The 16439-nt window shown below is 42.5% G+C and overlaps 1 protein-coding gene across 3 annotated transcripts in view; it reads left to right on the top strand.

Moving 5' to 3' along the window:
• Positions 1 to 548: 548 nt before the first annotated feature.
• arhgef9a (Cdc42 guanine nucleotide exchange factor (GEF) 9a) overlaps positions 549 to 16439 on the top strand; it is a 36352-nt gene continuing 20461 nt past the window's right edge. For all 3 annotated transcript variants that reach the window (XM_029512112.1, XM_029512111.1, XM_029512113.1), the window contains exons 1-5: positions 549 to 823; positions 2013 to 3692; positions 4888 to 5226; positions 6074 to 6200; positions 6286 to 6395. In XM_029512112.1, the coding sequence (XP_029367972.1) occupies positions 2085 to 3692; positions 4888 to 5226; positions 6074 to 6200; positions 6286 to 6395 (2184 nt within the window). In that variant the 5' untranslated portion in view covers positions 549 to 823; positions 2013 to 2084. The remainder of the gene's footprint in view (positions 824 to 2012; positions 3693 to 4887; positions 5227 to 6073; positions 6201 to 6285; positions 6396 to 16439) is intronic.

Below are 16439 nucleotides of genomic sequence, written 5' to 3'. Positions count from 1 at the left end.
TAGTTTTTGTGAATTCCTTCAGTCCCCCCTCCTCCTCTTCCAACTGAGCTCCCTCTCCCCATTGTGTCATTTCAATAGAAGGATTTTCACATTCAACGCAAATCCCAAAGGAGGATCAGCTACTGGGACCAGAGTTCAGTCAATCACTTGTTTTCTCTGATGTTCCTTTAGAAATTATAAGTGCTATTTCATAAATCTATCCAGCACGAAGAGAAAAACATTCCTCACTATTGGCTGCATTAAAAAACTGTGGTATAATGGCAATGGGAAATAGTTGGAATTAAATTTTTTGAAGAAGTTTACAAATAAGATTTAAAGGACAGGGAGCATCCCAAAGTTATAATATAATTCTTATAATTAACATACATAAAGCCAAACTTGCCTGTAATAATAATAATAATAATAAAAGAAGTAAAAAGACACTTTGCAGTGGTAGTGTAGCGTGTGTGTGTGTGTTAATGTCTGTGTATTGTGTGACTGTGTGGGTGTGTGTTGCTCTGTCTGCGTGAGAGCTTTATCACAAATCAGTGTCGGCGTCTGCAGCAGCTTACAGGGCAAGAGTTCACCGGTCCGCCGCTAACTCCGCCACTTTGAGTCAGTCGGAGCAGAGCCGGCCGATCCGGAGCCACAAACCGAACGCATGTCCGCGGAGCAGCCGCTGTCGGCCGCCTAACTTCAGCCTCATGGACACCAGCTGAGCCCGAGAAGTGTCCGGACAAGTTCGGCCCGAGTTTAAGCGGCGGAGGTGGAGTTTTTGTGGACTTCGGGGACGGCAGAGACGATGCCCCGCTGAGCCGGGGCAGTATTTGCGGAGGAAAGGGGGGTAAGTAAGTTATCAGCTTTAACCGAAGCGGAGACGCGACTGACACTGGAGCCCAACTGCGCGGCGCGACTTGGTAACTTGGTAAACAATGTTTTCCGATAAGTGATTGAATTTCAAGCAGACGGTTAGCCCGCCTTTCAACTGCACACTTTCACAGACGACTTTCTTCAACCTGCCGCGACGTTTTTATTGACGCCATTTACTCAACAAATGGCCTGAGCCGCCCAGCGCGAAGCCCGCAGCCCGGGCATCTGTCAGCAGCTGGACGTGGACTCAGCCAGCTTTCAAGACTCAAACTGAACAAACTGCTTGTTTATATGTGTTTGCTATGTGCATTTTAACCCAGCAGGATTTATTACACACAGCAACAAGCGGGGTCGCCAACAGTCGCATCGCCACATTTTATGTTTACATACTTAAGTGGAGCTAATGAAATATGTGTGTCTGTCCTTTAATACATACGATCTGCGTTGTCTGAGTGCTATCTTTTAAAGTACTCTTAAACAGCTTATCGGTTTCAGAGCACAGCTCTTAAATTGGGACATCAAGGAAGAGGCCATCTTAATTGAAACACATCCAGAGTGATGATCTCATGTACCAACAAAGATGTGTAGGCTGCGGGCCCCAATTACACAAGATGCTTCCATACATTAAAGGGATTAGGAAATGGGCTGTGCGGTAATTAACATGGAGCTGGTAGCTAGTAGAGCACTTACCCAGCATCTTCTTCTTCAGACAGAGCTTATCTGAGCTGTGATGATGTTGCAGTCGCAGCAGGCCTGAAATAACCAGGCATCTCCTTAGTGAGTGTTTCCATGACAACACAGCCTCCTGGTTTAAATTGTGGATGGGGACTGTGTCTCAATAATTACTTTGTATAATATGGACCAAATATGGGATGAGGGTGGTTGTTAACTCATGGTACAAAAGGCCTGTCTGAAAATGACAAAATGAGCCCTCTAATGCTATCACTGCTTTTTAGTAACACTACATTGTTGTTACTCTTGGAAATTTGATGTCTCTGGTAGATCATATGTGGCAGACCATCCACAAATATTTGACATTGTGTGTTTTGCATTGATGGCAGACATCTACAGGCAAGTTCAGACAGAATAAGCATGATAGAAAATGACACGGCAGTCATCTTAATGTCAAATTGCTGAATAACAATGTGATTTTGTTCCTCCAGGTGTTTAAGAAAGAGAGGGCCAAGACATGATGTCCATTGGTGCTGATAGCTGACACCGTAGAATGAGAGAGGATGGAACAGACAGACAGTTCTGCCCCTGAGAGCAACAACCCTAATGGGTTTGTCAACCGAGTGTTTAATGTTTCTTTGGATGTGAAGAATGAGACCAGCACTGTTTATATTCAGGAGACTGGGCCGGGGCCTGTGGAGGGCCAGGAAGGGACCCAGGCTGCCTCTTCTCAGTCCCCTGTCAAGGACAGACAGGAGGTCAACCGGAGGCCCCGTGCCACAGGGGGTATCTGGAAGATCTTGAACCGAAAGAGAGCTGTGTCAGAGCTGGAGCGGAGACCCCACTCCATGATCCTCCCTGGGGAGGCTTCAATCCCTAAACTCTCATTTGCTGACAAAGTTCGCTCTTTCAAGAAGCTTAAATCCCCATCTGTGTTTAGGGCGAGGTCAGGGAAGTTGTCCACTGCTAAGTCCAGCAGCACATTTGTGGATGACGAGTCTTTCTGCCACGACATTGGCACTCCCCAGCAGTCCAGCAGGGGCACACTTCGACATCGAGGCAAAAGGCACTCATATGCTGGCTATACAGCAGAATTTGACTGCTCATTCGAAGATATTGACCTCTCAGCTCCAATAGATGGCCATCAGCCCACTGTAGCAGGAGAGACTGTGACTCAGAATGGTTGTAAACCATCTGAAAGAGTTTCCTATACTAAAAGAGGCCATAACAATTCAACTAACTGCAACAAAAATGCTGCCAGCTACGAAGAGCCCAGCATTAAAAGTAGCCCGAGCACCCACCCCAGAAGACGGAGGAGGCAGAGGGATGTGTGGAGTTACCTGAGGAGGATTTCTCTTTTGGGGAAGGCCAATCCTGTTTACTCAGAGAGGAGCTTTGATTCTGAGCTTCACTCTATGGACAAAACAATCGACTCAGATTACGGTTCTGTGGACTTTGAGAGTGTCCGAGACATTCAACCTCCACCCATCAAACAACCAGACACCAAGGGACAATTTGGGGGTCTTTTCAAGTTTTTCAACAGTGTAGCAGAGACAGCCAGAAAATGGAGGACAACATCACGCTCCTTCTCTCCTCCTGAGGGTGAGAGAACCCAGATGAGCTCTGCACGAGCTCTACAGCGCACAATGGACAACATTCACAGTGTGTCCCTTACACTTCACAGTGAAGGACTTCCAGTATCCCAGCCGTCCCCATCATCACCAGTGAATGCCAAATCATTAAACTCCAGTAACTTTAACAGCGATGCTCCAGAGCCCGTGACAGGTGGACAGTCCCCGAAGGTAGCTCTGAAAGCCTTTAGGGCAAGTCCAGGATCTCAAGCTGTCAATGGCCTCCAGTCTTCTGAGGTTACAGACAGACATATAGACAGAGACACAAACCACAGCCCCACAGCAATTTTAGAGAACCATGTCCCTCAGTCAGGTACAAAAACACAGACTAAAACAGTAGCACAGGTTAAAAGGGATCCATTACACAGTCTCTCTCAAGAGGAAAAGGTTGAAGGACAGACAGGAAATGAGCAGGATTCCAGGGATGCTCCACCTGCCTCCCACCAGATACAGGAAGTGAATGTCCAATCACAACAAAGTGATAAAGAGAGCACAACCAATAGTGTTCCAGCAACAGATTCCACAGAGGAAATATTTAAGGTATGTAAAAAGAAAAGGAGCTGGATTTATTTCTAGCTGCTGAATTTTGTTAAATGTATTTGGCAGAGAAGTCTGTAATTTGTGTTTTTTGTCATTAGTGTTGTTAAACCACCGTTGTATTTCTGGAAAGAGAATGGCATTTTCGTGTGTAACGTGTCTCACATTTATGCCATAACCACATTCCATTGCAGGCTTTTTCCACATCATTAACATCGCCAGAGGCATGCATCATGTAATTACTGCATAAATGCTCAAAATATCATTTATGTAACTGTCTTAACCATGGTCATTCTTTTGCCTCTTAAAAACACCAACAGCACACTAGAATCCAAATAGGGCTAGAGCTATTACTCATTTCCTTATGATATAAGTCCTAGGTGTGGTTCATTAAGTCCCAGGGAGAAACAAAAACATTCAAGGCACCCGCCTGTAAGGACATGAAGTGGGCACTTACTCTACACTTGTCCTTTTGCCCCATCTGTTGGAGAGAAGAGGAAATAGTAATTACAATGGTGGCCAACTTCATCATAGAGGTGTTTGTCCTTTCCTGCACAGCCAGCCTTGTGTAGCATGCAAGGAAACCCAATTTCCCACAGAGCCAGCTGTGTGTAATTGCAGTAGCCCTTGAGCTCTGTGACGTCTACGCTACATGACGGCATCCTTCCCTCCTCACTCCAGTGGAGGCATTAGTCATCTTCCTTCCAGTCATACCAACGAGTCAGGACAAGTTAGCCCTACCTCCCTCTGACAAAATTAGATATGACATCTCAATACTCAGCACACTTTCATAGGGGTTTATTATGCAAGGACAAGGGCTGTGTGAATATGTGTTTTGGGAAGGGTGCTAATGTGCAGTTCTACAATCATTTAAGAGGAGTGATGGCACCAGGAAAATCCCACTTCCATTATCACCAACTGTGTACAAATTAAATCCACCCGTCTGTCGTATTTTTATTTATTTATTTTTGTGTTATCTCAAGTTTAGCTGCCAGTAAGGTGCAGCGTTGGCACATGCAACTAGCTATTGAGGCTTAGCCATGTAGAACGTGAGCTCACAGTTATTAAAATCTTTTGGAATAAAGTATGAGATAAGTTTTTTTAATCTTTGGAGATATTTCTCCCAATTCCCTACACAAGAAATGAATTGTTGCACCTTTGTCTGGGCCAAACCACTGAGTATCTGTGCCAATCACAGCTGTGTGAGCAGATTGCCAACCAGACAGGCTGCAGTGTAAGACAGCTGGGCTCAGCCATGCCCCTCTCTAGCACAGAGAAGACCTCTGTACATCACAAGTCCCTGCGCCTTCGTCCTCGCCCGGCCTCAGCTGTCCTGGACCTGTGGAGGCCAAACCCAGACAGAGATTTCTACAACCATTATAGCGAGGTTGGCTCACTGTGTCGGCGGAGGCGCAGGCCAGCTCCCACCATTCAACTATCTCCAGGGCAGAGACGGGTGGCCGCTCACTCCAGGCCGTTCTCTGTCATAGAGACCAGTGTTACTAGGGAGACGCAGTCCACGGAGCTGCACCACCGAGTAAGGCGCCAGATAACAAACACAGGCACTCATGCATATGTTCATGAAAAGTAAACATTTAAAACAACATGCATAGAACACTGCTATAAAAAAATACAAATAAGTGGTCCTACAAAAATCTAAATATAGATTTATACCACCTAAATGTGAATATATATGCACTTGATATATTGATATTTCAAAACCTGATGTTGAAAAAAATGAAGCAGTCTACGCTAACTCACTCATAAATATAACCCAAGCCTGTAATGAATCAAACACACACAAGGGACTTTGAAAGGCAGGCCAGTACTCACCCAGTATTTATACACCACTCACTGTTAGCTGCAATAATGCATGCACGCTCTGCCCCATTTATAGAGGCCTGTATTTCTAGTTGCTGTTTCTCCCTCAGCTCACCTCTGCCTCTCTCCCTCTTTTTTTTTTTTCTTTTCCTCTCCCTCACCTTTTCGTTCTTTCTCCTTCTTTCTTTTTGGCCTCTCTTTCTCTCACCCTCACTCTCAGGCTTTCTCTGTGGCCAATTTTCTGCCTCATCGCTCCCATAAGCTCTACCTCTCATTGCCCCTAACTCAAAGTCAGTTCATTTTAACCTGAGAGACCGCTTGGTTGGCATGATGTATAGTCTCTCATGGTTTGCTGCAGGGCATGCACAGCAACCAATGCACCAGAATAGATTGGCTGGATGTGAAATACTTTAATTCACTGCAAAAAAAAGGGGACAAGGCAGTAAGAAGATTTTATTATTATTATGTGAAGGGCAGAGGAGTGGTTGCATTTAGCTGTGTGTGTGAGTGCATCAAACTAACTGAAGAATATAGGCGATGCCCTAACTACTACTACCCTCCAGGCTTTGTCCCGCCCCCCCGGCGTGTCACCGTTAGAGCCCCCACTCAGGGCATCTCTCCACCGGTGCCGCTCCCTGCCGCTTCCCCCCAGTACTCTCACTGCCTTGGCTCTACTCCTGCCTCAGTCAGGTACCATTGTTAAATCTTTACTTTCCATCAATATTCAGATTAGTAATTGGCTTGTTGTCGTTGAAATGAACAACTGTCTGTCCAGTGGACTTAGGTCAGCCATCATCATCGGTGCGCCTGCGGTCAGGAGACTCTGGCAGCTGCAGGAGGAGGAGGCTGTTGAGACCCGGTTCTGAACCACTGCAGGTCAACATAGTGAGTTGCACACTCACCCCATAAACACACATACCTTAAAAGATTGGCTTTGTCCCTGGTTTGAATCTTTCTGTCAGGCTTTCAACACCTTCAGTGGTATATAATAGTGGAACATCACTGCCATGATATTAAGTGTCTAAATATATACTAAGACACATAGTGTACACGCTACTTTCTCACTTGGTTTCTTTACCACAGGGAAATATTAGTACATGCGAGTTAATGGGATGGTAACCTCGCACTGATGGTAATATGAGGATGATGTCAGTGTTTCTTCAGACAGACCAGGAACTGATCTATAAAGATGGTGGCTATGTGGATTAATGGCATCCACTACTGTTGTACCATTACTCACCCTGAATTGGACACCTAACATTTCAGATGCTTTTATGACTCTGTCACACGTTGCACAGACAAACTGCAGAAATGGGGGGGATAATAAATAGTTTATACTGTACATACCTGGCTTACTGGAATCTGTAAAAATTGTAAAAAGACAATGTGTCGTTGTCCGCTGTGTCAATTGAGCTCCTGAGTATGACGGAGTAATACTACTGAGGAAGTGGAACCAGGCATTTCAGAAAGCAGCGCTTTGATGTTTAAGTGGCCTGAGGGGGATTCTAGTGGAAGGAGATGCAGAGTTTTTCTAAAACATCCTGATGAGGTAGTGAACATTTCAGGGGCTGTGTCCAGCATCTCTTCCTGCAGAACTGCAACGGATAGGGCTCAGCACTTTTTACATTATTATTTGATCATTCTAAATTGAATTTCTACTGAGCACCGCATACTTTAAGATTTATCATCCATGCCATTTTTTTTACTTTGATTCAGTAACCAACATCCTGGTGATGTTTCATGTCACGTTTCATTTAGAATGATTAACAAATTCATTAAAATCTGGTACTGGTATTGGTATTTTCCACACTCAAATATTTAGGTGCAATTAGGCAATCAGTGTCATTTAGTGTCAGTTATATGGGCATTGTTAAGATATGAAAATACAGAATTAACAATCAGTTAGTAAGGATTTCCCACAACATTTGAAGTACAATAAGGAGCCCATTTCCATGACAGATGCTGTTGGTGCAACTCCTGAATTATTAACTTTGAGTCCTGGCACGTTCAAATTTAGGAAACGTTGCCTTTAAAGAGGTGATGCTGCCATATTTAGACTTTGATTTTAACCTTTTTTTGCTGGTCTAATATTGTTTGTAAGCCACTGCACGTTGTTGCCATGACACTTGCTGGCTCCTGCTCATCTTCTTGCTTCTATCTTTAGGCAGCCTTTTTAAGTGTGAGCTAAATGGAGAAAGCATGTGGGTGAGAGAGAGAGAAAGGGGTGGGAGTGAAAGAGAGGGGAAGAGAGATGCTCTCTTTGTATTTGCACTTTTGTGTCATGCACACCCTCCCCCCACACCCCCCCACCCCTCAGGGCTGGAAACATGGACACATAGCACTGGAAATGTCTTGCAAGTGTTTGTTTGCATGGTGAGTGAAGTTCAATGTTTGGCAGCCTTAAATGGTTGGACTTGTGATTTGTCTCCAGCATAGAGGTAGCACATGTAAGTATATACATATTGTACATGCACAATGTGGTGTAACATGGTAATGCAGCTGTGGTGCAGTCACATGGATGGATGAGGCCTCAACGTGAAGTCTGTGTGTTGCTGTCTTATTTCCGATAAGTCATGCATTGCTTTTTTTGGTGTGGTACCCGTGTCAGGGTCTGATCTGTTGTTTGTGATGGAGTACAGTGTATGTTACAGTCTTTCTGTTGATGACTACGAGAGCCCTGAGGCCACAGGCAGAGAGAAAGCATTCTCACTGCAGTGGATTAACTGCTAATGCTGACGCCTCTCTTCTTCCTCTCATTTAAATGGATTTCTCCCCCAGTCACTGCCCTCTCTTCTTTTCTTTTCTCTTCTCTTCCAACAAACACCAAGCAAGCGGTCTTTGTTCAGTCCTATGCAGATGAGATGTCCTGTTTTCTGTGTGTTACTAACACTGTACCTGAAGCTTTGGGGCCAACTTGTCAGGAAGGGAGATTGAGTTTCAACAGAAATGTTATATGATTAAGTTTTGGCCAACCTGTATCTGTCTGGTCCTAATCATATTATGCAATCTATTTATCAGGAACGCATGAGTCAGCAGGCAGTGGCTAGTTGGGTGGCGATGAAGAAGGCCAATGTTGAGGAGAGAAACTTTTTCTGCATACTCTCTTATATGCAGCAGCAGTGCTTATGTGTTAATTTAACCATGTAGGTTCTGTTTGTATCTCCATCCTAGGCCCCAACTCCCATGATACACCCTCTTTATAAAACTCTGACACACATACATACACTTAATACGCTCTTCTGATGTATTCATCTGTCAGGGTGTATGAGTCATTGCATTAACGACTTCATTCTTTAGTGAGGAATGAATAGTACCAATTTCTCTGTCAAATACACTGTGAATGTGTAGCATTTGTTTCAACCTGGCTTTATCTGTGCGACAAACCAGGAGAATCAGTCTTCCTTAAAATAACCGCATATATGTACAGTTTGCACTCTGAGGCACAGGTGACCTAGAATCCATCATCAGTGTTCATTCCCCTGCCAAGGTACAGGCACGCGTATCTGCTGTGACTTGCTGCAGCCACCAGCTAATGCTGCTCAGTAGGCTGTGGTGGCATCTGATAAATAGCAGCGCCTCTGACTGGAGCTGAGCAGGTGGTTGTGTCAGAGTTTCCTTAGGTTGCTTTTTCCAAAGAATGAGTTTCTGTCTGTCAGGTGTGCGTTGTGTAATGTTTCTGCTGGTGCATGCAAGACATTCAACTCTATGCTTATGTGATGAGTGTTTCTGTGTGTGTTAGGGAGCGAGAGAGACAGAGGCCCTGTCCCTTACATAACTGGTGAGAGGGTTTCCTTTGCTCCCTACAAAAGCCATTTCTACTTTTATTTCAGTTGGCTGCGTGTTCCCGGGGACTACAGGATCAGTGCTGTGAGTTCATTCTGTGGCTCACTGGTGTATCCTGTTTTACAGTATCTCAGCACTATACACTATAATTTGTCAGATCATGCATGTCTGTGCATGTACAGATTTGTTTTGTGTGCTTTGTGTGGAGTGCATTCAATGTTATACCTCATCAGGGACAGTGTTTCTATACTTCCATCATCGCTGAAGCTATTTTATGCTGCCTCCACTGTGGCAATATCGGTGTATGGTTGCAGTAATGTCACAACGTGTTGTGATTGCTGTTGAGAGACTATTTAAGGCCTAAGGCACTCAAGCGCTTGTTATCCAGCATTAGTTGTATCATTTTTGATTTATTTTTTTTTTTTCTTTCTCCGAGGCTGCTTAGGTGATTTTACCCACAGTCATCAGCTTCCACAGTTTGCGTAATACACTGTTTATTTTCATAACTTTTTGACAGATTTGTATCAGGGATAAACACTGAATTTTACCTAGTGGTAGATAATGTGATGAATCCTTGTGAGTATCCTTGAACCCCAAAGGCTCAAATGTTTAGCATTTTTCTCTCACGACCAGATTGTTACATTTTTATGTATCCCCTTCATAAGTTTCACAATAGCCATTCTCAATTTTTGTAAATACATTTACTTTTACACCAACAATTGTACTTTAGGGTTATCACAGTCTGATTGCTCATTATCCATCTAAGGTGCAACTCATAGTGGGAATGAGGGTGTGTGTTTCTATTTTCACTAGTACATGGAAAGTTACTTCACATCTTCCCAGATTCATGCTTTGCTGGAATGTTTGTAATTTATGTCTTTGCAAAGTATTGGGACACTTTTAGGATTTGGGTACTGTAATCACAAATAAACTTTATCTGTGAAAGTTCAAATTGACTGATTTTCCAAATTTACATTTACTGACTACAAAGCACTGCATCAGCTTTCTCTTGTACCAGCCCAGGGCCAAAGCCTTCCACACAGGATATCTACTATCCTAACTGGCAGTTTGCCATTGCATTTTAAGTAGGCTAATTTGATAACCTAAGCACTGCCAGTTCATAAAATACAAAGCATAATTTGGTCATTGCTATCCAGTAAACATCCATGGTCAGAGTTCATATTATCAGAAAGTTCTCCAAATTTAGCTAATGGTGACAATTAGGGCAAAAAACAAAGGAAGATTGGTTAAACACACATCCATGATGCTTGTACATTATTCAGACCTGATTAGGAGTTGTCATCTTTCTGTGGTGTCAACATACAGGCTGATTGCTACAGACTGTTGTCTTGGGGATCATGTGGGTGTTGTATCATTTGTTTGTCTTTAAAATTGAGCCAAATTATTTAAAAGCCACAATATTAAAAACCTGCAAGTGTTTACTGTCAAGACTTTTTAAAATAAAGCTGTTGAAGCTTTTATCCAAGGAAAATTGCTAAATATGGAGTATGTTAATTCAGCATTTGTACTATGAATAAACTCCATAGCTCTGGCCCTGGTCACTTTGCTCCTGCACTAAAAAAAATGAGACAGAAGCCAACTGCCTGTACAGTGCTCTGCTAGTTAGAATGTATCCTGCAGGCCTCTGTGAAAGATGGGCTGGATTTTTCTGGCAGCTGCCACTTCTTGTGTACATTATTTAACTTAACTTTCTGCCTCTGACCTCTCTGGCTCCTCGCTACACCACATGCAGCGTCAGAGAAAACCCTCCATCAAATACAAGTATTATGCAACCCCCCTGCACCCTGTACTTCTTCCCCATTCCCCTTCTCCATCAACCTCCCTTTCTTCCTGACCCCAAAGCTCATCATTCCTCCCTCCATCGCTTCCATCTCTGTTCTCTTCAGATCAAGTTTTCTCTCCCCCGCTGTTTTTTTTTTTTTTTCACTGCCCCTCAACCTCCAGTCCATTCACTCCGTCCTCCAATCCGTTCCTTCCTCCAGGCATGTGAAAACACCTGCTTCCTGTGGCCTGTTTCATGTGCAAGTGTTTGTCTGCGTTGAGAATTAAAAGTATGAAACTTTCTATGTGTATCCATGCCTGCGTACAGTCACGTTTCAGGTGACAGGCTTGGGCCGTATATCAATTACAGTCCAGTAGATCTTTGATGGGAGAAATTCACCTATCAACAAGAAGAGAGATGCTGAGTGTCAAACTAGCCTGCACCCAAATATTGTTTCACTGCAGAGTTTTGCATTTCAATCCACTGCTCTGCGTTTGAACTCTTGTGGTGTAGAAGCAGTGAGAATGTAAAGTTATTTTAGCTCAGAGGACAGGTGGAGCTGTACATTTACAGTGAGTTACGCATCTGTGGCCTACACTCGGCATAACAGTTGATTAGAGTGGGTGAGTGGGCTCATCATTGCCAGTTGAATTTTTTTAGATAATGTCTCTCACAAAAAATGTGAGTGTAAAAATCTAAATATATGTATATCCTGCCTAAAGAGGCATAGAGCAAATATTCAACAAACAGTGCATGGTACTATAACAGCAAGAGATCCCGGGAAGGATAGGAAGGCGCTTCAGCTCTTGCCTCCCAGTGTTTTTGGCCGCAGGTGGTCGACAGTGCTTTGATGAATGGTGACACAAGCGAGCGCACTCAGTACACTCAAAACCAAGTACAGTGAATGAGCACTGGCTGAGGCAAACAACCAAATCCCAGCATAGGTCATTTGATTTTATCCTTTCCCCTGCAGCTGGGCTCTCAAATGACCAATCGGCGGTTGTCCAGTGCACACTAGCACTGATGCTGAACAGAACATAAATAAATAACAGCCTGTCTTCCTCAATGTTTTCTCTTTGTTGCGCTTCATTGAAAGGTTGCTGTTTTTGGGGAACTTGTTACATTGTCTTTTATCAGAAGAACTGTTTCCCCTCTATGGGGAAATTTTACAGAAATGCCAAACTCATGACCTTCGCTGAAGAGTTTGTAAGTTTTGTGATTTCAGTTATGAAATGTTTTAATGTAATCTCCAGGTTGGGTTGTCAGATTAATCTGGGTGTTTGTTCCCTTGATGAATATGTAAGGGAACAAAAAACAAAACAACAGGGTTGACAGCCAAACAATGCCCCCTGAAAACAAGTCCACTGATGTACCCAATTGTGTATTGTATGCTTTTAGCTGAGGCCAAAGTTAACCTCCTTTGCCATGGCAAATAAAATAAAGTTATTAAAGTAGCAAAATAATGGCAAAGTTTCCATCAAACAACTGTGGGGAAAAAAGGTGAGATGTATATTAAATTAGCTTCATATTTTATGCATCTCCTCAGCAAAGCTTTCTTCAAAAGCCTTTTTATTCCACAGGAGACTTCATATACCTTATATTCTGAGAGTGTTTAGACAGAGTTGTTCTGTCTTCAGGTTCACTGCTACAACTGCGCAATGTTATGCAGGCTCACTGGAGGCTTCATAAAGAACACAGTCTCCAGAACACGCAGACCTTGTGCTGATTTATCATGAAATAATAAATTCATATTTACTGGTCCCATGGCAATGTCATGAATCAGTACCAATATTTCTCCTGAGGCTGTTTGCTCTAGGAATTCTGGGACATCACTTGTGATGTCTTTAACCCTAATCTCTCCAGCATACTTAGCACAGCCTTTTGCCTGCATTTCATCTACTCGATTTCTTAAAGTTCTCTATGCTCTGACCCACTGACTCCCCTTTACTAGAATAGCCAAATCAGGCTGAACGAATGAACAGCTGATGTCTGAACAATGGTGACAAAACTATGTTCAGGAAAAGTCCAGAGGTGTATTTTTAGGACGCTTTGTGGCTGAAAAGCCTGGGAGGACGCAGGAAGTCAGTGTGGTTGTTGTGGGGATGGGAGGGGAACAAAAGAATTGCAGCAGACTAGAAAGGAAATGGGTGTGGTGGGCTTTGCCCTCCATTAGCCAAATACCTACTGACCACAAACAGATTCAACTGCTAGCAGTGAATTCTGTAGTTTTACTCAAGGAGAGATTTTCAGTTGAGTCTCCGCTAGACCCAAGGAGCTGAGCTCAGACCAGTAAGTGAATATAAAGTATGAGTATGATCAGTGTCTTTTCAAAATGGATGCTGAGTTCAAGCAGTTCATTACATTGTACTTCTACACAGTGTGGTTATGTGTGGAGTGTGTATCTGGCAGTACAGTAAAATTTGCAAAGCGATGATTCATGAATTTGACTCCAGTTGGTGCTGGAGTTAAGAAAATGTTTAAAAACCATGGAGGCTCTTGAATATTTTTACTATCTTTCATCTGGAGGTGAAAGGTGCAAACATTTCTCTGGTTGTCAGTGTGGCTCCCTACAGGCTACCACAGCATTACTAATTTTTAAGAGTATATATTGCTGTGATGCATAAATTAAGATTTAAGAATTAAAATGCAATTACACTTAGATTTTTGAAGGCGTTGCTTGAAAGAGGAAGGTGTTGAGGATGAGTTTTGGACCCACATATGGCCTTCATATTCATTGGCTGGTTATTGAAGCCCACGCGAGGTCTGGAGAGTGTCCAGTTTGATGACATTAAGTCAGCCTCTGCCTTTCTTCTCTGTTTGCTTTATTTGGGCTGTGGTATGTGATGTGTTCTGGAGTAGTTTTTTTCCCGGGGAAGAAATGTCCCAATCAACTATAGAGTGAAGAGCTGCTCTCATGGAAGGGTGTCAGGGTCATTTTCACAAGAGAGGGTGAAGGGCGAGATCTTACAATTGGCTCTTAATTTTCTGCAGTGGCTGCAGCAATAGACATTATTACAACTTCAAAGATAAGGAGAGTACACCACCACCATCACCAAGTTCACCATTTGCTTTATCTCCTTTTGACCGTGATTTCATACTCAGACAAATTACAGAGTGAATGTGATTTCTAATATGTGGAGTTTTACTGGTGAGCTCTTCTTCATTACTAACACCTCAACAAATAGTGAAAGTATCCAGCTGAATTGGCTCCACTATTTTTTCATTTATCAAGACACCTCCCCTTCACAATACAATGGACACATCCTATTGTGTAGAAAATTTAAAACCAACGACAGAATTGAGTGATCTGCATTGTTTAGCCTCCTCTGTTTAATTTGGACCCTCGGCTTGATAAATGGCAAAAAATTGAAAGATTGATGGATTGGTGGGTAGAACTAAAAGCACAACTAATAATTATCACCAATTCATTAGCAATATTCTGCTTATTATGTAGGAGAGACCGGGTATGGTTTTAACATGGGGAGAATTGTAACACCACCAATTTTACAAATCAGGGAAGTGATAGGAGTCATATGATCACGTCAATATTTACCAACTTCATCCCCAACTGATTTTGAGCTAACAAAGTATTTTTATGGACCAAAGTTAAATTTTGCTTAGTACTTACACTATTGCAGATAAAATAATATGATTTACAGTAGATTAAACTGTAGCTTCTCAGCTTATTGTTGTCCTCATAGATTCATTTACACACACACACACACACACGCACATAAACCCTTCTCAGCTAAACAGGGAGTGCGTTTTAGTTATGGTCAGTCATAGAGAGAGAGACAAACATTGTTCTGGATTGTTCTTTTTTTGTTTTGAAGCATGTTCCATGGTGTGGTCTCTGTTTTTGCTTCTTCTGTCCAAGTATTACAACTCACCCCAGCATGTGTTACAACACCGTGGGGTAAGTTGTAACAAAGGAGCACCATGTATTTGGCATTAACACATGAGGTCTGTGATATTCTTGCAGGGTTTTGTGTAGATGCCATCTGTAGTAAACATATGTGTATATTTTGTATAAAGGTTTGAGCGTTGCATCTCATAAATTCTGAGTTACAGGTGCTGAATCAAAAAGTGTTAAAACCATACACAGTCTCCCCTAATACATCTCTCATTTGGTTCATCAAATGTCAGAAAAATCTTCTGATTGATTGCTTTTTGCAAATGATGGCACAAAAACCCAAACATATTATTAACTAATGTTCTTTATTAATGCATAAACTTCAGTATTTGCACAGTATAATTCAAGACATTGCTAATACAGTGTTCCTGCTATAAACACTATACATCAGAAACTTGAACTTAAATATTTTTGTTGTATTTGTCTTAAATACTTTACCAAACATTATAAAACTGATGAAGGACATGGGATACCAATAAATTAACTTTGCATTAATAATTAATTGTTAGATGCTTTTGTGTTGGTGCTGCTAGTTCAAACTTGATGAAACTATGTGGTGTTCCCTTTTTTTTCCCCTGATATTTTTCAAATCTGTTATTAGAGAAATTGTATCATATTTCACTTATAGTGTTATGACCCCCCTCACAATAATGACCAGAATATAATGCAAATCATCTTAATTAGCTGCATCAGTGCTTGGTTTTCATGTCTTATTTAACATGCGATCCTCCGCTGGTGGGAGATATTCTCCCATTTTTTAAGACCCTGGCTCTCCTCTGTATATGTATGAGCATATTAACATTGGTGTCTGCGCAGATTTAGACTTTCAGATGTGACCTTTGTTGTCTAAATGTCAGGGAGATTGGAGAGGGAGCCCACAGAGGTAGGGCAGGCTTATGTAATCTGCTCACTCTGCATTTCACATACACACATGCACACACACAAGCAAAGAGCAGAAAAGATCTTGTTTGAGGACGGTTGTCATATCTCAACTGCGATGCCTTGGATTGCTCTCTGCAACTTACTGAAAGCCTGGCTTTCAGGAGCCATTGCTTTTATCAGCGTGTATGTGCAGAAGTGCCCTGGAAATTATTTATGGCTTTAAAAAATACTGATATAGTGCATTCCTTTGGTGTTATTCTTTTAAACATATTCTGAGGTCTTTTGATCCATTCCAAAGCTCTCATCTTAATATGAAGACCGTGTAGATTAGAGAGGGTGTGTGTCTATGTGTGCTGTTTGATGGTTGACTACGTGATGGCTGGTTTGGGAGTGTGGGACCAAACTGAGCTAATTCTCCTGTATGTATTCATTTATGATCGTGTTGTGCTCCTTTCATAATCTGCCAACAGCAGGAGGCACGGTTGCCAGGACAAGCACTGCAGGCCTGGGTGAATGTGCTCATGTGTAAAACAGTGTTCACCTTAAGCATCACTGTGCACATGAAGGC

The sequence above is a fragment of the Echeneis naucrates genome, chromosome 10, assembly GCF_900963305.1.
Source record: "Echeneis naucrates chromosome 10, fEcheNa1.1, whole genome shotgun sequence".
Classification (NCBI taxonomy): Eukaryota; Metazoa; Chordata; class Actinopteri; order Carangiformes; family Echeneidae; genus Echeneis; species Echeneis naucrates.
This window is presented reverse-complemented; position numbering and strand designations above follow the sequence as displayed.